General features: G+C 39.9%; 1 protein-coding gene across 6 annotated transcripts in view; it reads right to left on the reverse strand.

The window, feature by feature from the left end:
* Window positions 1–23594, reverse strand: part of ralgapa1 (Ral GTPase activating protein catalytic subunit alpha 1) — an 86594-nt gene that overhangs the window by 4414 nt on the left and 58586 nt on the right. For 5 of the 6 annotated variants that reach the window (XM_042500307.1, XM_042500306.1, XM_042500310.1 and 2 more), the window contains one exon: window positions 5467–5591. In XM_042500307.1, the coding sequence (XP_042356241.1) occupies window positions 5467–5591 (125 nt within the window). Of the gene's footprint in view, window positions 1–3162; window positions 3195–5466; window positions 5592–23594 lie in introns of all 6 variants that reach the window. The other variant, XM_042500308.1, reaches the window with a different exon arrangement.

Here is a 23594-nt window from a genome sequence, read left to right on the forward strand (position 1 = left end):
GTAGTTATGGCAAAGTGCTGACACTCCCTATCAACACTTCAGTATCAGCTCATTTGTCTCTGGAGCTATAATTGGCTGTCATTCGTTTGTGCTCAGCTTCCAGTAAAGCCGGCCCCCAGTGTTGTTAGATGTTGATATCTAGTTGAATTAAGTTGTGACATCGGGCGACAAAACATAACTTCAGCATAATGTCCAATTTCAACGTTAATTTGAGGTAATAAATTGACAATAGATGACGATGATATTTTAATGTAGGGCTAGGCAAGATGAAGAAAAATCAAATATCGTGACATTTTTGACAAGGTAGCTTAATATCGATATTGCTGCATTATTCTGGAGTTGACTGTTGTTGCTTTTGCAAAATACTTATATACACGAGATTTCTTAAATAAATAATCATCAGTAATGTGGCTATTATTACTAAGTGACTAAAGACAAGTAATACAACAGCTAGAACAGTGTTATAAGTTCAGAAAATAACACCACTTAGCACCACTACTGTAATTAATTAAACTTTTTTTAAAAAACAGGAAAAGACAATGCTTGCAGTATTATGGTATCAAAAATCTAAGACATTAATATATTATTGCCCAGCCCTATCTTGTTGGTTTTAAGTTCTGTTGTAAAGTCTTCCAAACATCTCATACTAACATCATCTTGGTGTAGAATAACGTAATTTAGTTGTAATTTATAAGGAATAAAACCCAACATCTGTATTTTTCTGATGTCATATTGGCATCCGGAGCTAGTCGGGAGTAGATGTGAAGCTCAGTCCTGATTTAAGCTGCCACTACATATTGTGAAAATCACTGACTTTTGCATCACATATCTTTTAGAAAGGCGACACATATCTGACTTTACAGTTTATATGAGCTACAAGTTAGTCAAGCGTGACTCACTTCTGGCTACAAGTAATTTCCAAATGAGCTGTTGGAAAACTAGATGAGTAAACTAGACTAAAAAAAATAAAATAATTAAAAAAAGGTGACCACTTGGTCTACAGATGACACTAAAATACACAAGGTTTCTATCTATGAAGCATACCATTCACAGCTAGCATGAAGGACCTTCTGCTTCAGACCCTTCCCCTTCACCCTGAGCAGGTTAAAGCTGTCTAATGGTTTAGGGACCATCATATACATAACACTATGCTCCTCTAGAGAGGAGGAGAGGAGTAAAGGAAAGGAGAGGACAGGGAGGAAAGTTGAGGAAAGGAAACAAAAAGAAAAGAGAGAAGGGCCAGCAATAAAATAGGTAAGAAGATGGAAGCAAGGAGGATACAGGACCAATTTAAACACCAGGAGAGAAGAGATCAAATAAAAGGAAAGGGAAAAAAATGAAATGGACAGGAAAGAGAGATGGATAAGGAGAAAAAAAGAAGGTATAAAATACGCAGAAGGCAAAGGAGCAGTTTAGGAGAGTGAAGGAGGGATGGTCAGAGAACAGAAAACAGAAAAATGAATAAAAACAAAGAAAGAGAAGTTGCCACACACGTAAAGAGAAAAACATTCAACAGACAGAATGGAAAGACACAACACACAAACAGACTGACAACACACAAACACTGGAAACAATATGTCAACATGTATGATGATACGGAAAACATAACTTATGAATAATCTGTGGCTGAATTTTGCTTATCCTTACCACTAATGTAATCATTTCAAATGTAACAACACAGCCAACTCTACTGAAGAGTAAACAAAACTTTAATGTTAGTTTAAAGCAACACATTCAATGTGTGTGTGCGCACTGTGTGTGTGTGAGCAGTGCTACAGTACTACGTCATATCAAAACCAGGAAGAGAGGAGCATACAAAAGGTTAGAGGTAAAGTTTCACCAGGTCAGTGTGACGTCGCAGGTTAACAGAGCAAAAAGGAAAATTACTGAGTGAGTCAACAGACAGAAGAGCAGAAGTTTCACTTTGTTAGAAAAGGATTTATCACTTTCATCGTGCCACTGAGTGTAGTTTCGTATGATGCAGATACAGTGTTAAAAGGAATAAAAGTCACACACTTTTTAAAAAATAAACTGGAGGCATTTCTGTTCTCCTGTTTTTAGTGAAAGATTTACTACCCCAGATAGGTAGGCCCAGATAGTGAATATCTGGGAATCATAGAGAAGCATCACGCTGGATTCACACGAGACGCAGACGCAGTGTGAGTGCTGCCAAATCTGGTTTTTTTTGTTTTTTTTTACGCGCCTGTGTTAACAAGTTACAGCAGTTTAAAAATCTCTCTCTGCCAAAGAGATGAGGAATTAGAAACATATCTGCTTTACTCAAACTTTCCTGCTCTTGTTTCAAAATAAAAGTCCTCTGACAACATTTCTGTCCACAGAATCCAATCAGTTGTTGACACAAGCCATTTTATTTTGAAATATTTGCAGGGCCATGTTGTTGACAATGCAGGAGCTTGCAGGATTTCATAAATAAGTGGAATTTGGGCTTATAAATGTATAAATACAGTACTTATAGCAGCGGGCAGCCCTGCAGAAGCGTCACAGCCACAACTCTGCCAGTGTGAGTACCATGAGTGTGAAACATGCTGCAGTTTGCTGAGGTTGCCGTCACGCACTGCTTCCCCGTCCAGTGTGAATCTGGCCTTAAGCGGCTATTGAGCCGGATACTTCTCCCAGGAGTCGGTGGAGACCAAAACAGAGCTAACAGGAGAGTGATTATTGGACTGCATTCATCAGATGGACACAAAAATGACTCCCAATTTTGCTCTATTAGACGTGCAAATATGCTACTATCTACTGTTCACCCCAATAATCTTATAATTTGATAATATGTCAGTGTTTAGAAATGGGGCTAACATCACACACCGTGCTTCAAGACGAAAAGTTCCATAATGAAATGGAATTAATTACTCAGATCAAAAAAAGAAAAGAATAAATCATAATCTCATGCCTCTTAACTATCAAATCATCATGAGTCATACCAAAGTACACCCACAGATGAGCTGAAAATGACACTTCCTTTTAAATAGTATACAACTATAAACACATGCAGACCTGCTTACACTGCGGAAAACACAAAGGAGAAAACAGACAGTGAAAAAATTGAGAAAACGGAGAAATCGGAGGAGAGCGGGGGTTAGGCGAAAGTCAGTAGGAAGAGCCAATCAGAACAGGGCGAGTCAATCATGTGACCAGGCTTACCTTTTAGCTATAGGCAAGTGAGACATTACGATCTAAAGAAGGGAGGGGAGAGGGAGGGGAAAGAGGGGGAGGGGGGCAAAAAAAAAAAATAAAAAATAAACAAAATAAAATGAAATAAATGAAAATAAAAAATGGGAAGGCAAATAAAACAAAATAGAACAGGAAAATAATTTGAAAATATACATAAATAAATATGAAAATTAACAAAACAGGTGAAATCAAAATAAACAAACAGAAAGAGAGAAGAATGATCATTGTGTTGTTAAGGGGAGGGGAATCTGTAAAGTAATATAAAGGGAGGGAGGGGGAGATAGAGAGGTAGAGAGAGAGAGACATAGAGAGAGATGGAGGGGGGTGGTGTTGCAGTAATTTGAGTAAGGTTTACTTCAAAACACAGGATTATTATGCTGTCCATAATAAGTCAAAAATACAATATAAATTCCAAATTTTGGACATGACACACATAGTAGGACTAATATATTAGGACAATTTATATGTGCAAGTACTGAAATAAGTGAATATCAGGAAAATCTAGCCCTAATATCTTATTATCTGACTTTTTGATCCTGTGTTCTGAAATGTGATTTGGGGCTGAACAACACACTGACAACCTGATAAAGCGCACTATACTAATTCTGACAGGGGATTTCAGTACCATGTAATATTCCAAATGAACATTTTAGGGGATATAATAGCACTTCAGGTTGTGCTTAATGTTATTCAGCCTCGAACCAGATTGATTATTGTACAATTATTAATATTTTGACACAACAGCTGGTGAGATGAAGAGCAGTTGGACGAGAAAAACAACAGTGATCAATTATACACATATTCAGACAAACATTCACAGTCACACACATCTGCTTGACCAGAAAAGAAACAAAGTTAAACATAGGTCACTGTATTCCTACAAACTGTCACATTAATATACAGATATGTCACACAGTTGTGTTCCTTTATATGTTTCCTCCGTCTAAAGAAAATGTGTGGCTTAGCTGCAAAATCAAATTATTATAAATAATTTGATTACGTGCGAGACACACTATTTTAAATTACACTTAACCAGACACATTACGGACAAAAATGATCAGTATCTGTCTAATAAACTTAACAGGAAACATATATAGTAGAATAAAACTCCCATGTGCATGCCTGGCATCTCTACGGCTGATCAGATGTCAGTTAATTCCTCAGAGATGCTCTGGAGACAGAAAAAAGCTGAGCACAGCTTTGGACAGAAAACAGAACTCAGCAGATACAAGACTGTGAATCAGACCGTGAGCTGCCAGTGTGTGTGTGTGTGTGTGTGTGTGTGTGTGTGTGTGTGTGTGTGTGTGTGTGTGTGTGTGTGTCAAAAAGACAGTTTGTCGTTTACAGTCTAGAATCAGTTCATAGTACTTGCATTTGTTTTTAGGATTAAATCTTTGCATTACTTCAGAGTAAATCTTTAAAGAATTAAAGGAATTGTACTTATCCATAGTTAGTATTCCTTAGTTAGTATTACATACATTAGATGTTGGTCAGCATGCAGTTTGGCGAAGCAGGCATGAGTTCTGACACAGAAGCTAAGCAAAGTACAGCTGTGGATGGGGGCAGCAGCAAAATGTTTCTTAGCCACCTAAAAAAAAGTCAGCAACAGTGAAAGAGTACACTATATTTAGAATATATTCACTGTTTTACATTGCTGCAGACAGCCATATCTGACAGGGGAAGTTGTTAACAGCTTCACTTCCACATCTATGCTCTAATTGAAGCCACTAGACTACAGTGACAAAAAAGTCATTTTAATTCGCTGAACACGGAAGCTGCTGGTCTACAGCTGCCTAGATCAGTTAGTCTGTGTTATTGTGTGACTTTGGTAAATTCAAACTAACCCCTTCAAACACCAAAAAAAAGCAATAACAAAAAATAACCAACTGATTGAGGCAACAGAAGATCTGAAGTCTGGCTTTGGAGAGAGCAAAAACTGTCCTATCCAATAATGGCATAAAAAGCCAAAATAAATAAATAAATAACAATCTTAAAATAAAGTATGGCATGTATTTAAAGTGATATTGATTTTTTTCTGTGGGAGTTTTCTCAGGTGGCTAAAATACATTTTTCTGCTACCCCCATCCACAGTAGTACACTGCTTAGTGTCAGTGCTCCTGACTGCTACTCCAAACTTTGACTGCCATTTACCCTATGTGAATTAGTGGCTGGTTCTCTTGAAAGCTTATCACCAAGGCTTTGATTGACAGGTGCTGTTGTGGCACAATATTTGTGGATACTGGAAGGTTCACAGGGCAAAAGGTTGTGTCTTACCAGTGTCAGAGGGCAGGTGCGTGCAGGGAGCAGGACTGTAGACTCGTGCTGCGTAATCCTCAAATGTGGTTGGCTCCTGGTGGTGCTGTACGATGGTTTCTAGGTAGCGGGCTCGCTCCTCATAGCTGAGGTCAAAGGTCAAGGTCAAACGCAAAAAGAAAAACACAAATATAAACAGAACAAGAAAGGAGCAAAAAGCTTAAACTGGAACATATTTGGAGCTTTGTCAATTCTGACATCTGATGTCATCAGCATTATCTCAGAAAATAAAGGTCAGAACATCACTGCACAGATTTAAGCCATTCTTTTTTTTTTTTTTTTTTTTTTTAAATCTGTATCTCAAAGTCCAAAACCTAATGGGAGACTAAATCACAAAAGTTTACTTTTAAGTAAGATTTAAGTATAAACTTGTATGCATTCTGGACTGTTTTAATGTTTCCCTTGATCTACACATTTCAAATAAACTGAAAAACCTTTAACTAAATATTTCAGCAAAAAAGGATATATCTATACATGTATTTACTTATTAATTACTTAAAGATGCTTCTTCTGTCTCCTGTTCATCTACCAAATGTATGCACAATAAGGAATTACTGGACTATCACTAGTAAGTGTCGTAGGGTTACTTAGTTTCTAAATAAAAACATATCTGGAGGTTAATGGAATAAAACCACTAGAATAGAGCAGAAAACGAATCGTAACAGAAATGAGAATAAAATAAAAAAGTTGAAATAGGCACTGTAAAATAACACAAATAAGAAACGGAATAACAGAAAAGACAAGTATAATATAAAACATAATGAAATATATTGAATAAGCAGTGTATTTCAGATAAAAACATAATGTGAATTTACTGAGAAAGCTGTGGCCGAAAAGAAAAAAAAAGGAAACCAAAGCCCTTTTATCACCTACTATTGCAGCCTTCAGCGATGAATTCAAAGAGGGAGGCGCAGGGATTCAGCTGAGAGCACAGTAAATGGAAACCAGGACTTCAACTGTCCATCTATTAGCGATAACCTCATTGATAGAATGACATTTACCCTCTCTTCCTTAGTCCCACTCATACATCCAACCATAATGACAGCCATATGCAGCCGTTACAGTCTCTTGGACACACACACACACACACACACACACACACACACACACACACACACACACACATATCACTCCCATCATCTCCCAATAGTATTACCATTTGCTCAGTGAGCTCCAATAACCAATGATTTTCAATGAGTGTGTGTGTCTGTATTTGATAAGAGTGGTTGTGAACAGGCACAATGTGTGTATGTAAGTGCATGTGTCCCTGTTTGAGTGTGTGATGGGATTAGCCCAATGAATCTTCAGAATGAAATCTGTGTGTTTGTACCTCATTCTCTCTCTCTCTCTCTGTGTGTGTGTGTGCGTGTGTGTGTGGCTGCATTGTGAATGGGTCGGCCATCTGTAATAGCTCCCATGGGTTTTCTATTGGGTTAGAGAGCAGGTCTATGGGCCTCAGAAGAAGAAAGATTCAGGTCTAATGGTAACTGATCCAGTTAGAGAAAATGATAATAACAACAATATGGCTCCTTTAAAGTGGAGGGACAGACTGCGCTGGCAGAGTTAAAGAGGAAGGAGGAGGCTAGAGAAGGAGGGGATGGGAGGAAAAGCTGGCAAAGCAGAGAGGAAGAAAACTTAAATAAACTTTGGACAGATGACGCGGCTCTGTGAAATCAACCGCACTTGATTTCACAGGAACTTCGAGGACTTTAAAATCTAAAAATAGCAGTTCTTGTTTTAGAAATTCTTTCCAATCCCTTACTTAAATCATACTGAAAAAGGCAAAGGAATAAAGTTGGAGAGGGAATGGAGGCGAGAGTTGCAAAGAAAGCGAGCTGCTGAGGGAGGAAGAGAACGTGTAAAAAAACAGGGAGGAAATGGCGAGGGTGAAGAGGTAAGGAGGGTAAGAATCCTGCAGCAAGTCACAGAGGAGGTGAAAGGAGAGGACCGCGGGTGAGACAGGGGAAGGAGGATATTTAGGTAACAACATGATGCGAGTGTGTGTGTGTCTCCCGGAGAGAGCTGAGAGAAGAGCAGCAGTCACACACAGAGCATCAAGCCAGTGTCTCACACATTGAGTCTCTCTCGCCGTTTGCCATTTCCTGCTTCCCTCTCCCCTGCATCACACTTCCACCTCAGGTGCCTTTGGTGAGTGAATGTGTGTGAGAAGAGAGAGACAGGGGGAGAGATGTGTGGATGTAATGCAATTAGGACTAAGACCTATTCCTGCAAACAATACTATCATTTTTATATCGTGTTTAGATATTGTGTTTCTGTATGAAGCAGCACCTACGCAAAGTATCTGTAAACAGTATCTGCAAGTTTTTAGAAATGCACTGCTCTATAAAAGGCCAGTGTTTCGTAATTTCTGCAAAGTTGAAAAAGGACACCTGCGGGAAAGAGTCTACAGAAGTCTACAGAAGCAGGGAAAACTCAAAGAAAGAACAAGGACAAGAGAAAGAGATAAATACATGGGCATGGCACCACTGCTGAGATAAATTACAGGAACATCACTTCACTTTTCTTCACTCTTTCACCCTCCCTCCTTTATTTCTCTGTCCGTCTTTCTTCCTCTCAGCGTGGGTTTCTGCCTGATGTCACTGTGTCACAAACACCAGCTCTCCGCTGGGAAGAGGCAACCTCAGGAGAGATGGATGCTCTATCGATGCAAAACTTTTACATAAGCAGTAACATCTCCCTCATATTTAGGATGATTGAAGGCCCTGTGCCCCCACACAGGTGGTTTCAATTACTCTGTTTGAAGCTGAAGTAGGCAATTCATGGCTTCACTGGGCCAAATTCCCATAATAAACTTAAAGCATAGTGCAATTAAATGGGTCTAAGAGAAATTAGACTTCTCTCTTGGCTCCCTTTCCAATTTTTGAAATCTAGCCCATTATGAGAGGTGGTCATTTTAGAAAGAGGGCACTCTGTCTATAAGCTTCTGTTGATGTGCATGCAAATCCCTCCAGTGAAAGTCAGATTCAGTTGCGGAGAATCCACCAGAAAGTTACTTTCCAGCATTGGCAACATCTACCTTAATTGCAAAGCAACCCAAAAAAATAAAGACTGACATATCAAAAGAGTCTCAAAGAGCATCTGATAATAAAACACATCAATATTGGCAAAGAGTTGAGGAAATTGAGAGAAAATGTTGCTAAGAGCTTAGCCTTCTGCTAACTGAAGCCAAAAGTTTATCTTGATGTAGCTCATATTAGCGACAAAGCGTGTCTTCCGCCTCATCCCTGCTAACACAAAACTACCTTGCCAGGAGAGCAGGCAGCACCTCAGGAGACACAAATCCAGCCAGTGCAAACTTTAGCTCCAGAGAGCCGGACAATGCAGATTCCCAGCTTGATTAGCAAACTTTCTGTTGCTGCTGTTGGCCACAAGCCCGCAGGGGCACCTGGTGCTGAAAGGATCTGCGCTGGCTGAATTCAGGCCACTGCAGCTGCCGACCAAAGGTCAGTCTTGCGAGCTGTGAGGTGGAGGGACCACGAGGTGGCTAGCTAATTCTTGACTCTTCTGTGGTGTGATAAATAGAGAAATAGTGTGGGGCAAAGAGGGGCTGAGCCAATGCACTGCACACAACTTCACAAGAATTATGATTACATAAATTCATGTATGGGAAACACTGAGTTACTGTATGAAATGCATGCATATGTCCATGGTGGTCTGGTGGGAGGGGCTTAGGACAGAGAACGGAGAGCAGGAAGAGGGAACTCCCGATTTTTTTTCCTTTTCAAGAATTCTGCTTACCTGACCTTAATAAGGACAGTAATTTATTGAAGTTACAGTAAGTAGAGTTTCATGACAAATTCTATCAACCAATAACAATATTCCTTAGTTGCAGAGGACATATTGACACATCAAATGAAGAAAAGCACAGTTGTAAATAAGATTAATTACGGCTAAATTCCACTTAGCTGCTTCAGTTTCAGGCTTCTGGTTGTGCATACTGGCTGACTAAAACACCATAACACCAGTGCTTTTCCTAATATGACCAGTCTGCTGTGAAAGTAGAGTCAATGTTGCCACCTGGGCAAAAGCAGGTAAAAGTTACTCCTTCCAATCTTCAACCTTGCGTCCAACAAGGAAAAAAAGGCACTATATAAAGCATAAATTTAATACTCAGAATCTGAACACTGATTTAAAATGGTAGATGGGTAAATAAAGTGCACTACAGAGAGTATGATGGGAATTTTGACACAACCACAGCATTGAGCATCTGCTAAAATATGTGACAACACCTGTGTGGGGGGACCATAGGTGTGCAGAGTCTGATAATAACAAGTTTACGAGATAATACATTTTCAGCTCATAATACCATGCAAGAAATTATTATTACTATCACAACGTAGAGACCCATGAGAGGTCAAAGAAAATAGATCTGCATCGCATTCACACATCTCTGCCTTCATCCATCCCTCCATCCAAATGGCAGTCGTCGCTACAAAATCTACTGTAATTGAATTTCAGATGGCTCCTCTTATTAAGTCATTAGCAGAAAAATATCTCTCTTTCAGAGGGAGAAAGAGAAAAAAAGAGGGAAAATTATAAGGGGAGGAAGAGGGGGAAAAAGGCTGGTGAGGAAGAAAAGGGAGAAAGCAGAGCAAAGAAAGGCGGACAGGAGAAAGATAGAGGAGAGAGGGGGCGGATAAAAAGGCTCTTTTGTATCGAGTCAGAAACTCATTTTCTTGTGCGTGGCTGAAAAGAGAGGAGAGAGTGAGGTGTTCGTGCCATCTCCAGCTCTTACTCTCTCACTCTCTCTCGCCATTTCAGCCCTTTTCTCTCCCTCTCTCTCCCGCGGCGCAGTTCATTGTGGCGGTGTTCAACTCCTGCGATCACTTGAGACTGAGGGAGACTGGAGGAGGAGAGGAGGCGAAGGGAGGAGAAAGGGAGCTTGTTAGCACATTAGGAGTTGGGCCCACCGCTGGGATGTGTGTGTGTGTGTGTGTGTGTGAGTGCCAGTGTTTGTACGGAGGATTGTATCTGTACTCAAAAAACACAATATACTGTGAGCAGACGTATAGGTGCTATGGAGCGCATTCAACCCTGTTGACTTTTATGACAACCTTAAATCAAAATTGGTTTATTTGTAGTTCTTTCTAATTCTAATTCAAATACTGACAACAACTGCTGTTTAATTTAGAAGTTTGGAAATTTATTTTAAAATGAAAGTTAAAATTTAAATCTTTCCCTGTGTCAGTCATGCATAAAGGAAAATCTAACTCTCTTTGGACTGCCATGACATGTATTTACAGCTCAGCAAGAGCCTTTATATACATCTACATCAACCAAATGAATTCTGATTATAAAAGAAAGAAACATTTGAATAAATGGTACATGACATGACGGTGACTGAATCATCTGGGGAAAAAGAAATCTTAATAAAAGAAAAAAAAAGAGTTAATTTCCTGGCTCTCTCAAAGGATAGTCATCTAGTTTAAACTCTGCTAAAAGCACTTTGGTCATCTATTCAAATCAGATATTTTTAAATGTAATTTCAAATAGTACTTTTGTGGACTTTTTCCTGTTCACAAGGCCGGATGACACACTTTTACCCATTCATATTGACAATGAGGGTTAAAACTGAGCAACTCAGCCGTTCTGAATTGGGTATAAAAAACAGTACTTCTCCAACCTGCACAGGCTGCTAGACAAACAACATTTGAATATGCTGTTGCAAAAAGTCAAGAGTTAAGCTTTGAAAATGGTTTTGGTACAGTGGTTTTATGGATGGTATGGCTAAGACTTAAGTGAAAAAAACAACAATGAAAAACACATTCTAATGAAATGAATGTTGGAGGAAAATTAAATTAACTGGAATAGTTTTGTATAGTGAGCTCTTTGGAAAATCTCACATGGTGCCTCAACTCCCATTGTTCAGACAATATCTCGACTCTCCCTGCCTTAAAGACACATCTAATAATGTCTATACAACAGGTTCTCTGACTGTAAACATAGATTAGTGGAATCCCAGAAGAGAAACTATCATCACAAACACAAGTAATGGCCACTGACATGTGTGGACGTTGTACTTTAAGTCTGAAAACGGCTTCACTGACAGTAGCTACAATGCTGGTGAGAGAGCAACTGCTTAGTGAAGCAGTGGAGCAGATGATATCAAAAATTACTTTCAATATCACCAACGCCAGTCATACTTCATTAACTTTACAACTGATGTGAGAAATAGCTACTGCTACATGAGAAAACTGTCAGGTACTGCATGTAATTTTTTTTGCATGTATTAATCACTTTTTATTGACAATGGGTGACACAACTTATAAACTGAGACCTTCCCTGACTTTCCGTGTTGCCTTTAACAGCCTGTGGAGTGTGGACTGATTTCTGTATAAAGGACCTGGGACTGATTGATTGTGAAAAATGCACATTTGTGTGCTCCCAGGTGCCTTGCCTCCTTTCAGCTAGGTAGCTAACATTAGCTTAGAAACAGAGTCCGCTAATGTCAACAAACGACCAGCACTAACAGCAACACAGAGTCCACACTTGCTGTGTTTATCTCATATATATTTTTCTGTGGTGTCCCAATGAAGGACCTCCAACACAAGACCAAATGCCAAGGAACTGATCCTGGACCACCATGACTCCCAAACGGATCAGCAAACTTTCTGTTGCTGCCATTACACAAGTTAGACCCAGAGCTGCTGCTGGCCAACAGCCTGCTGTGATGCCATGTGCTGGGGTTTATACTGGCTCAACTCCAGTTGCTATAGCAGCTTAACAAAGGTGTGTCCCCGAAGCTGCCGTCTGCTGTCTCTCTCTTGTTAGCTAACTAACACTAAACTACCATTACGAGAGGAAAAAGTCTTCTTAATTCATCCAGACTCCCCCGTGCTGGTTTGTAAATGACTTTCTCAGCTTACGTTATGGAGCACTCAATGCCAGATCCATGCAGGGTAGACAAGTAACAGCTAGCTAGCTAATATTAGTTTAGCAACTAGCTGAACTTAACGTAAGCTAAGGATAGCCAGCTGGCTGTAAATTAGCATTATGAAGCCAGTGGTCCAAATGAAATATAGAAGCATTTCACATTCTATGTATGACTGTAATTTATTTCCAGCATTTTGTCAATATGATGCTGGTCAGTCACATTCATTTTTGTTTGTTATGTCACTGTTTTGGTCGAAGCCAAGGTGCTTGCTTGTGCCTGTGCATTGCAAAAGCGAGCAACAGGATGTTGACTGCAGTTTACTTGTGTCATTAATAACAAAACTTTCTTGAGAATAACAGACAGAACCTTTAAAGAATAAGAAATATAAAGAAAAGACAGCATTATTCTACATTTTCTCAACCTAAAACAAGTACCAAAACCAACAATGTGTTATGTGTCTGTTTCTCAGCACATTCTGACTTCCCAGCCCTGTCTGATGTAAAACATCTTTAAAACACATCACAATTCTCTACTTCATTAAGAAGAAAAATACACAAAGAAATCAGTTGGAAACTGTAATTGCTACCAAATTTTACCCAAAAAGGATAAAATAGTGCATATGTTGGGAACTATTTTAGCTGCAAATCAATTAACATTAGGTGCATGAAAAGTATATTTATGGAAGCAGGATAGTATATATTAGATTGGTTCCAAATAAACTACAGTTTAGAGGCTCATAGTAATAAATTAATTAAAAAAACTATCATTAAAATGACTTGGCACATTCATGTGTTTTGCTAGTTTCACTGCAAATGGAGCACTATGGCACAGATGAATAAGCCATATCAGGCTATGGATACACAGGCTGTAGGATGATGATCATTTAGAATATTACTGGCCTTGTTTACTCATTAGTGTTGCAATGGACACCTTAGCATGACAGGTGGAAACTACAAGGAACTTAGGGATGACATTTAAAGCTACACAAGGCATATCTGCATATGGCTCCAAACGGCATAGCGTCAGTTGAATATAGTCGGCTCTCTCCTGCTGTTTGCTTCACAGACTGTATGTAAAGATGGACAACATGACAGTTCCCCAAAGTGTAACTTTTCAGTCCTGATTGGCCCCTGATGTCTGTCTGCAGTATAGGTCATAAAGCCTGCCACTCATTTTAGTAAATAGGACACAGGACCACACTAAAAACTCAAAGTACACACCAAATACATTTCTCCCAAAAATGGTTTCTGTCACTGAAGGAAGATCTCCTCACCCTGATATTTGTTCAAATTTTGTGTTTTTATTAAAAGTTTGGTTTTAATAAGTTATTCAATTGTACAAATAGGGATTTTCTGCCATGACTGACAGCTGTGACAGCCAATGCTTGTGCTCGCATTCAATGGGGCTGCTCGCGTTTGGTCAGACAGGTGCTTAGGTGGGAACTCCCCCACCGCAGATATCACTACTGTGCAGACTCTGGCTCCTAATGACGCCACCAGTGCAAGATGGCAGTGGCTGTATTTGTATGGGACATTTCAGCTTCACTTAAGCATAGTGGTGGTAAGTGAAGGCAAGTCGTCCATCTTTTTATACAGTTGCTTTATATTGAAAATGACCGAAACGATAGGAGAGTAAGAGGAACCAATACCCATGAGTTCAGCTTTCTCTGAACAGTGGTCGCTCACTGCTATTCAGATTTTCCTTACCTTTGGTCAGACAAATGAATAATTCCCACTTCAATTTGATGGTGTAAATCAGTAATATCTCTATTACTGTGAAGTAAGACAACCTATCCTGTTGTACCTTGTGTGATTTCGAATGTGAACAAAGCAAAGCCAACAGGTATGAACAGTCTGTTATCAAGCTTTAACATCAATGCTTAAAGGTAAAAAAATATATTAAAAGTGCAAAAACGGGCCATATTCATAAGCTTTTATAAAAGATACCTCCCTTCAGTAACACTGTATCTCACTCTGCATCTCACACACAAACAAAAACCCACACCCACCCTATCTGTCCTCTCCACCCCAGGCATTGGAACAGACAACAGAGAGAAGGACATCAGAGGGATAATACAATTGGAAAAGCTTTACAGCGTGTAATGATAAACCTGTGCGTGTCTGCATGTGTGTGTGTCCATGCCCAAAGGAAAAAAGCTAATGGGTTTATATCTTTCTGCGATAGCAATGATATGGAGGCTTTGTGATTTCATTAAGAGTGTGTGTGTGTGGTTTCCATGCGCATTGGCCCCTAACAATAAGTAGTGCATTAGACCAGCCTATCTCTATCCTCATCTTTGGCGTACGTGGACACACACACACTCTTAATGAAATCACAAAGCCTCCATATCATTGCTATCGCAGAAAGATATAAACCCATTAGCTTTTTTCCTTTGGGCATGGACACACACACATGCAGACACGCACAGGTTTATCATTACACGCTGTAAAGCTTTTCCAATTGTATTATCCCTCTGTCCTCTCCACCCCAGGCATTGGAACAGACAACAGAGAGAAGGACATCAGAGGGATAATACAATTGGAAAAGCTTTACAGCGTGTAATGATAAACCTGTGCGTGTCTGCATGTGTGTGTGTCCATGCCCAAAGGAAAAAAGCTAATGGGTTTATATCTTTCTGCGATAGCAATGATATGGAGGCTTTGTGATTTCATTAAGAGTGTGTGTGTGTCCACGTACGCCAAAGATGAGGATAGAGATAGGCTGGTCTAATGCACTACTTATTGTTAGGGGCCAATGCGCATGGAAACCACACACACACACACACACACACACACACACACACACACACACACACACTTCTACAATTATATTTACCCCTATTCATCTGCTTTTTAACCCAATGCAGGCACAGAGACCAACAAGAAAAACAGATACGATACATTAATTGGCCCCTTGTCACCCCACTATTTCATCCTTTGACATGTGTGTGTGCATCAAAGGTTCACACACGAACCTACACACCCACACACACTAACCCCTCCTCCCCGTCACCACTGGGGAGCCCTAAAGCTGCCAGCACAATTACAAGCTTTATTTAACGGACACACACAGCAAAGTGCACAAACACACACATACACACACACGCAGGTGGGTGTTGGTGAACGTCACGGAGGCCATAATAATAATTCTCTGATTAAGGAGATGAATCCTGTTCTTATCTGCAGGCTCTAACAACTGTTAGGGACAACACGTTGCTTCTTTTACCGCCTGGAAATGTAAGGTCGGGCACTGGGTGCTCTTGTGCCAACTTTCAAGGGCATGGAGGAAGGTTGCGCCTGCTGTTGCTAAGAGACTATAACCAGCACCATATCCTAACCTACTTATGAGAAATCCCGAGTTCAGAGCTTATGTTCTTCCAGACGTTGTAAGAAAAATTTAAACTTCTCGGTAGCTCTGCGCTATAATGATCAACCTCTCCTCCATATATACCACGGACTGTTATTTACGAGGTGGCTCTGAGGTGTAGTGGTTAGCACTGTCGCCTCCCAGAAAGAGAGTTCACTGTGATCCTAAGCTCCACTCCTCTGTGAGGAGTCTGCATGTTCTCCCTGTGTCTGTCTCTCTGTGTCTGTCTCTCTGTGTCAGCCCTGTGATAGTCTGACGACCTGTCCAGGATGTACCCCGCCTCTCCCCCAGTGTCAGCTGGGATAGGCAGGACGGGACCATGGGTAAGACAGGTGTGATGTTTTGATGTGTTGTTTGAGCAACTCACAACAGGAAATTTAAAATGCAGCTGTTAGCAGTTAGCGGCTAACTTAAAGAAGAACAGCAGCCAAAACATGTCCGCAAATGATGATAAATGATTGTAATCGCCATGTCATGCCACTGTTATTGTTTGTAAAGGATTTGAGGGCACGAAAAAATGGGACATATGTTTAGGGCCTTAGACAATATTCATCCTCAACACATACACACACACAGTAAACCCATATAAACACAAATACAGATATTGAATATGGATATGAGAGGCTAAAAAATTAAAAATAAAACCTATGTTCTGACATCCCCAGTGTTTCTTTCAGATGTTGAATTCAAAGTTAAAGCCTATTTGCTTTCCATATTTCCACTTGTAATTAATATGTTTGACATTCAAACTACTAAAGGCCAAGTAAAAATAAGACAATGGCCCTTAATAGTTCATAATATTAGTAAAAGTTTTATACCAAATTAGGAGCGTTAAGTAAAACTAAATACATATATTAGAGCTTAAATGATTAATCAATCTTGTATCTGAAATTAACTGGAGACTCTTTTGTCATTTTGTGCCAAACTTTTCATGGTTCTAGTTTCTTAAATATTTGCTTCACTCTTCTTCTCCACTTTTCTTATCAAATGAACATTAAGTAAATATTTTGTGAGTGTGGGCCATTAGGTGGAAGTAGCATTTAGGATGTCACAATATTTTAACATTTTACAGAGCAAATAGTCAGTGTATTAATCAATAATAAAAAGAGGCATTTGTAGCAGCAGCCCTCATATATAAACACCTGCTCGGATAAACTGTCACACTTGGCCCTCACTAGCTGTGGGTTAATATGTTGATTAGTCCTTAATTATCTATCAATGTCCCTAAACTCAGCCTGTGAAAACCATTTTCTTCTGTTTTTTCAGGCCAAATTGCAGATGGTTGTTAGAGCTTATGACACACAGTTTGCTGTATTGCACTCTATCATGGTCTTGGTCATCTGTGACATCCCACCCTGAATCTTAAACACCTTGTCACATAAGAATACTTACATTCACACATCCCGCCACGAAGCGCATACACACATTTATACCTGCGCACGCGCACAAATACACACACACACACACACACACACACACACACACACACACACACACACACACACACACACACACACACACACACACACAGAGAAAGAGCTTACAGATTAGCTTGTTTACCAGTCAGAGGGGGGTCTGCTCCAACAAGCCATGATCAAGCCACTGATGGCTACAACTCATGTGTCTGCACAGCTCTCAGCGACAAGGCACGTACGTGTGCACACAACACACGCAGAGACACACTCAGTCATTACATGAATCATATATTGCAGAAATTAGACCAAAAAAAACCCACAATAGAACATGAGTAATATCTAAAGTAATAGACCTTGCAAACCAGCAATTTGCCTGCCTGTCTTTGATAATCCAGATCTCAGACCGCCGTATCTATGGAGTGTTCCAGTCAGACATGTATGTGTGTGTGCTACATAAAGATTCCACACTAAGTAAAAACAACAGTGCTTTTTGTTAGTTTGAGACACACTCCTGCGAGCAGTCGTTGTCAGTCCAGGGCTATTGTCTAAAGATTTGCTGTGTCAAGAACATCTCTTGTTGAAAAGTGAGGTGTTTTGGTAGTTTTAAATGTTTTATCAATGTAATCAGCAGCCTCTCATACTGACTCAGTAGGTCTTCCTTAATACATTATAGCAGCTTTTATGCTTTACTGTGAACTAAAAAGGCTTAAATTCACTTTCTTTAAGTCTATTTTAAGTTTATCAAAAGAAAATTAATTGCAAACTATTTTGATGATCAATTAATAATGTCAGTCATATTTCAAGCAAACATGTCAAACATTTGCAAATTCCACCTTCTTAAATTTGTGATTTTGCTACTCTTAATAACTTATGATAATAAATGAAGAATCGTTGGATTTGGACTGGACAAAAGAAGCAATCTGAGGACATTACTTTGGGCTCCGGGAAATTGTGACACGTTTTGACAATTTCTTTTTCCTCAGCAGCAGTTTGAGCTGAATGAGGGGATAACTGATTTATCTTTGCTAACTGATCTGATACTTGGATGAGAGGAGCAGCTGCTGCAGACTGAGTGAAAGTAAACTTAAGATACAGTGCTAGGAATGGTAAGTTTCACTTTCACTGCACCTAGAGTTTTACTGCTCCATCTGTGCCCAGACTATGCTCTGCACTCCGAGAGTGTGGTGCAACGTATAACCAAACTCTCCAATAGAGCTCCAAATGAACAGTCAGCCCTAAACAAACAAAATCAATACCTGGCAGTAGATGTTATGATCACGGTGGGCTGTGGCAAATAAATGAATGTGTGGGAAAGCCTGAATTGTATACACTAAAGGATTAATTAATTGTGAAAATAATCAGCAGAATAATCAATAATGAAAATTATCGCCCTACCCACAGAACTCAGGTACAGTTTGCCTTATATGCTTTTGTATGTTTTTCCTGTGTTTACAAGCTGCAGATGAAAAAAAAAGCCTGTATGACCTATGGCACATTACCATTATGGGCCCCAAATAAAAGATTTACCTTTTTGTTTTTTAAACTAGCATGATCTACATCAAAAATAACTGAGAGCAAGTAATTTGTAGCTCAAAAATAAATTCCCCTGGTAGCAGAGTAACAGCTGTATTATAAGATTAAGCAGATGTTAGAATGTGTCAAACACCATAGTGCTAATATGTGCGTGTGAAAAAGACTGACAGATCCTGAAAGCATCACATACACAAAAACACTAACACACATTCCCCCAAGGAGAAGGGGAGAGATTAGCGGTGACCCCTCCTCCTCCTCACCCTTTTCTTTTCATTTCCTCTATCTGCCCGACGGGAAACAATTAACCACAATTGCCTCCCCCTCTGCACGCATTCATTTCCTTACCCACACTACAACACAGCCCCTCAACCCAATACTAATTGTATCTTTAAGCATCAAATACCACTTGACGTGTGGTGTTGATTTGTTGTCAATTTGCAGATATGGCTGCTAATAGAATGCTGTGTTTTAGATGAAGACCAGATGGGAAAAATATATTTATAACCATCCATATTTAACAATATGCAGAAGATGAAGTGGGCTGACAATTTCATCTGTAGTGGAAAGGTATTTTTGTTATTTATTTAAAATTTTAAACCAAACAAAAATCAGTGGACTTATTTCTCAGGAAATATCAGAAATTTCTATGAGATTTTTAATGCACCTGCATCAGCAGTTGTAATAACTCATTTGTTAATCACACACTTCCATCAAATACAGCAGGTTGCAACATGAAGACAGGCAGCAGTGCAGCTTTCTCTTATGTCAAACAAAGTGCCTCCTCTATGGCTCATGGGTGTAGTGGAGCTCAGCGGAGGTTGAGGATAACATGACCCCGTTTCAGCATCAGCAATAACAAAATGTCTTCAATTTGTAAGGTTCTGCCCTCACCTTTCTCCTGTGGTGAGGAACACACACTCCTTGTCACACACAGCAGATTGTAGCCTTACTGGGACAATAGGCTCTATTGTGGGAGCTGGCAAAGAGGAGCCAGGCAGGCCGCTAGGCGTTTGGCTGCTCTAGTGCGTGTGTGCAAGTGTGTGTGGATATGGGGGATAATAGCGCTACATGCCCAGAGCTGCCATCATTTCACTGGGAACAGAGTGTGAAAAAGAGGGGAAGGCAGTGACACGCACATGCACAGAAAACACACACACCCACACACACACACACACAAACACACACACGGCATCGCTATCACACTGAGCCATATGCTGACCCCAGCCTCAGTGCAGCTATCTCTGCCAATCAACTACTAGAGGGGATGTCCCGTTCTCTCTCTCTCTCTCTCTCTCTCTCTCTCTCTCTCTCTCACACACACACACACACAATAGCTCTAATCCTGCGAGTGAATGTATACACATCTGACACAAACACCATGAAATACACTAGTGCATGGAGTGATATACTTTGAAAATTCATGCACACAAACACACACATACACACACTTGCTGGAACATGTGTGTGTGTAGCAGCTTAGTGTCTCTCCAACATTGTTCCCCAGAACCACAATCACCCAGGAGCAGATGGAGGATGGCCACAGCTTGCTCTTTCACACACTTGTACACTAAACACCAACATGAACACCCTCACACACACCAACACCTATCACATACAAATATCTCTCAAACTCTCTCAACTCAAACACAAGTACATGCATGCACGCACGGCACGCACGCACGCACGCACAGAGCGTTATCAGATGATGGATCAGCTGTAGATCTGGCGAGGTGAATTTTGGCCAAAGCACTGGACCACTCCATAGAGACTCTGCTCAAAGAACTTGGGGTCACACTACTCTTATTTATCCTTAAAAGTATATTTTGAAACAGATTTATGGTCACATGGATGAAAAACTAAATCACTGCAGCATAAAGGCACAAATCAATGCTGTAATTATTTTGATGTTTAGAAAAAAAACAGACTACTTTTTAACCTAAAGCTTATTTAATCATATTAAGCATCATCTTTGTGCTATAACTGGCATATTATGTTATGAACTGTGCTTCAAAATTCCATATTCTACACGTGTTAGGCTGTCTCTCAATAGAGTACTCTAGGAATGAGTCCTAAAACCTGGAAATGAGTTGCATTTTAGCACTCCCAGTTCCCTCATCTTGAAGTCAGTGAGTTTTTTGAATGGGTTTTTGGTTAGAAGCCTGAAACAAGGTCTGTGGTTAACACAAGCTGAAGAGATTGTCACGTTTTGTTCTACGACATAAAATACGTCAGTAAATACCCCACTTGAGAATTTTGAAGCTGTTATGTGTCTAAATAAAGGCAGCTACAGACAAGAGGCTAAATGAGACTACAGGATGTCATCATGCTGAACACGGCTTTACAGACTTGTTGTGGTGGTGATGTTTAGTCATGCAACTGTTGTGTTTTTTGTGCGTAGCCTAACTTTTGCTTTTTATTTCTGCTGATTACATTTAGGGCTTCAAAAAACATTAAAGTGTTTTTTAATTGTGGAGATTATCTTGAGGAACAATACATGTAAGTAACAAACTTGTTTGCCACACCATTTATCTTCTGATCCAAACTTCAATGGAAAAATTCCATAGGCTTTTTGATGTGGGAACCAGGGTGACACTAACTTCCATGTCAGCCTAAAGGGAAACAGCATCCCTAGAGCACTCTACATTTACTTCCTGATTTACTTTCTCTGATGCCCAGTGCAACAGTTTGGCTCAGTGATGTGTTTGCGACAATACAACTTAAGACTTCAATGGCAAAGAGGAAGACGGTACATCAGACTTCAGTAGTAGGTTAGGTTAGTAGGTTAATCAATTCATTGTTGGGTTTAGTCTTTTCATGGAATTTGTAAAAAAAAAAAAGAAAAAAGTATAGAATCTCATATAACTTAGCCTTCAAACATTACTTGAAAGTATTATGATGAGCATATTTAGGATTTTAAAGCTGAAATTTTGCACACATCACATTAGTTATTCTTAAGGAATGAATCAGGACTGAAGTGTAGCACTCTTAAGAATTCCCCGTTAGGAGCTCCTGCATTGCATTTTTGAGGCACAAGGTAAGAATTTAGAATTTTCCTGATATGATCGAACACAGCAAGAGTTTCAGGGACTCTGCTCTTACTTAAGGAGCGGTGACACAAATATATCACTCAGAAGTCTGCTTCCCACTTTCATCTGGTCTAATCTATGAGTTCAGAGGGTCTGACTCCATTGTGGTGGGATACAGGAAGAACACATCTTTCCTGACATTGACTTAAGATTTACTGCTGTGTAAATGTGTTATCAGAGGGGGGTGAAGTTTTAAAACCTGGTGTGTATTGCGTTTCATTGTGAGTATAGTGAGGCCTATATGGAGAGCAGCAGTGTGTGTGTGTGTGTGTGTGTGTGTGTGTGCATGCGTGCGTGCGTGCGTGCGTGCGTGGGGGTCTTGGATTGCTTTTCTTGCTGCAATGAGCTGATATGTGAGATAGAGCTGTGCTTACACACAGCTGCCCCAGCAGCCTGGCACTCCATGTGAGAGTGTGTATGTGTGTGTACTGTTGGATGGCTCTAGTCATGGTGAATGAAAGATCAGAGAGAGAGAGAGAGAGACAGAGAGAGAAGGCAGATGGACCGCCCCGAGGGCCAGGAGACAGAGAGAGAGAGAGAGAGAGAGAGAGAGAGAGAGAGAGAGAGAGAAAGAGAGAGAGAGAGGGAGGGAGGAAGACAGACAGAGATAGACAGAAAAAGAAAGAAGAGAAAAATGCCAGTTAACCAGTGACACACTTCACACTGCCAACCTGCTTTTCCATCTCTCTACCCCCACTTGCTTCTGTGTGGGTCCCTCTGTGAGGATACTTGATGTCACAGTGCAGCACTCAGAATCAGACACACAGATGACACACACAGCTTGAAACAGGAGTCGAGGGGAACACAAGGGCATCAAACCCTCGTGTGTAGGACGGGATCTAATCTCCAGGAATGTTTGATCTTTGTACAACAAAAAGCTTAAAACTATACATCATATTTATCTATAAAGCTCCACTGCGCCTGTACTTCATGCCTTTATTGCTCTATTGTCTTAAATTCTGGTGCCATAAGTAGTTAAGGCACCAGATCACAAACTTGACATCAGTTTCAGATTCAGAGTCAATACAACTTATAAAGCACTCCGAAATTAGTATTTTTGCATTCTGACATATGTCTTACCATGTTTTAAATTATCAATAATATTTATCCAACTGACCAATTTGATGTCTACTCTGTCAATAAAATTCACCTCCTCCTTTTGTAATGTGTGGTGATGTATTAAGTATGTTGCATAATACCCTCTTTCCTTATATCTTTATTTTTCTACTAGTTTTGAGAGGTATCTTATCATGACTGTATTCATGTACTTTGTACTTTACGATATTTACAGAAATATGCATGCATGTACATTCTGGATTGATTCATCCTCTTAGTATTGGAGGCTGGAATGGCCAGATTTTTATCTTGAGAAAATGGAAATGTAATATTTATATATTTAATTTTGTATAGTAGAATTGGAGATGGTATTGGCTATTAGTGACTACGATTACATACACAAAATATTCCAGTTCTTGCCTTATTCCAGAAAATACAGTATTTCTACTAAGATGTTTACATGGTTAAGGAAATTAATATTCCACTAATATATCTGTTTACATGCAGCGATGTAAACCAAGTAACGTACCCTAACATTTTGTTTATCACGTCACAATATGGAAAAGTGGAACAGCTGGAGCTGCTTGTGCCATTTCGCTTTTCTGCATCAAAATAGGACTGCTTCAAAGTTTTCCATTGGTGGCGCGCAAGGTTGGCCACATGAACATAACCCCTCTCTTTCATTCCCTCAACCACCTTCTTGAAGTGGTCAACTTTGTGATATTTGTGCATATCTAA

The sequence above is a fragment of the Plectropomus leopardus genome, chromosome 14 (assembly GCF_008729295.1).
Source record: "Plectropomus leopardus isolate mb chromosome 14, YSFRI_Pleo_2.0, whole genome shotgun sequence".
Taxonomy (NCBI): domain Eukaryota; kingdom Metazoa; phylum Chordata; class Actinopteri; order Perciformes; family Serranidae; genus Plectropomus; species Plectropomus leopardus.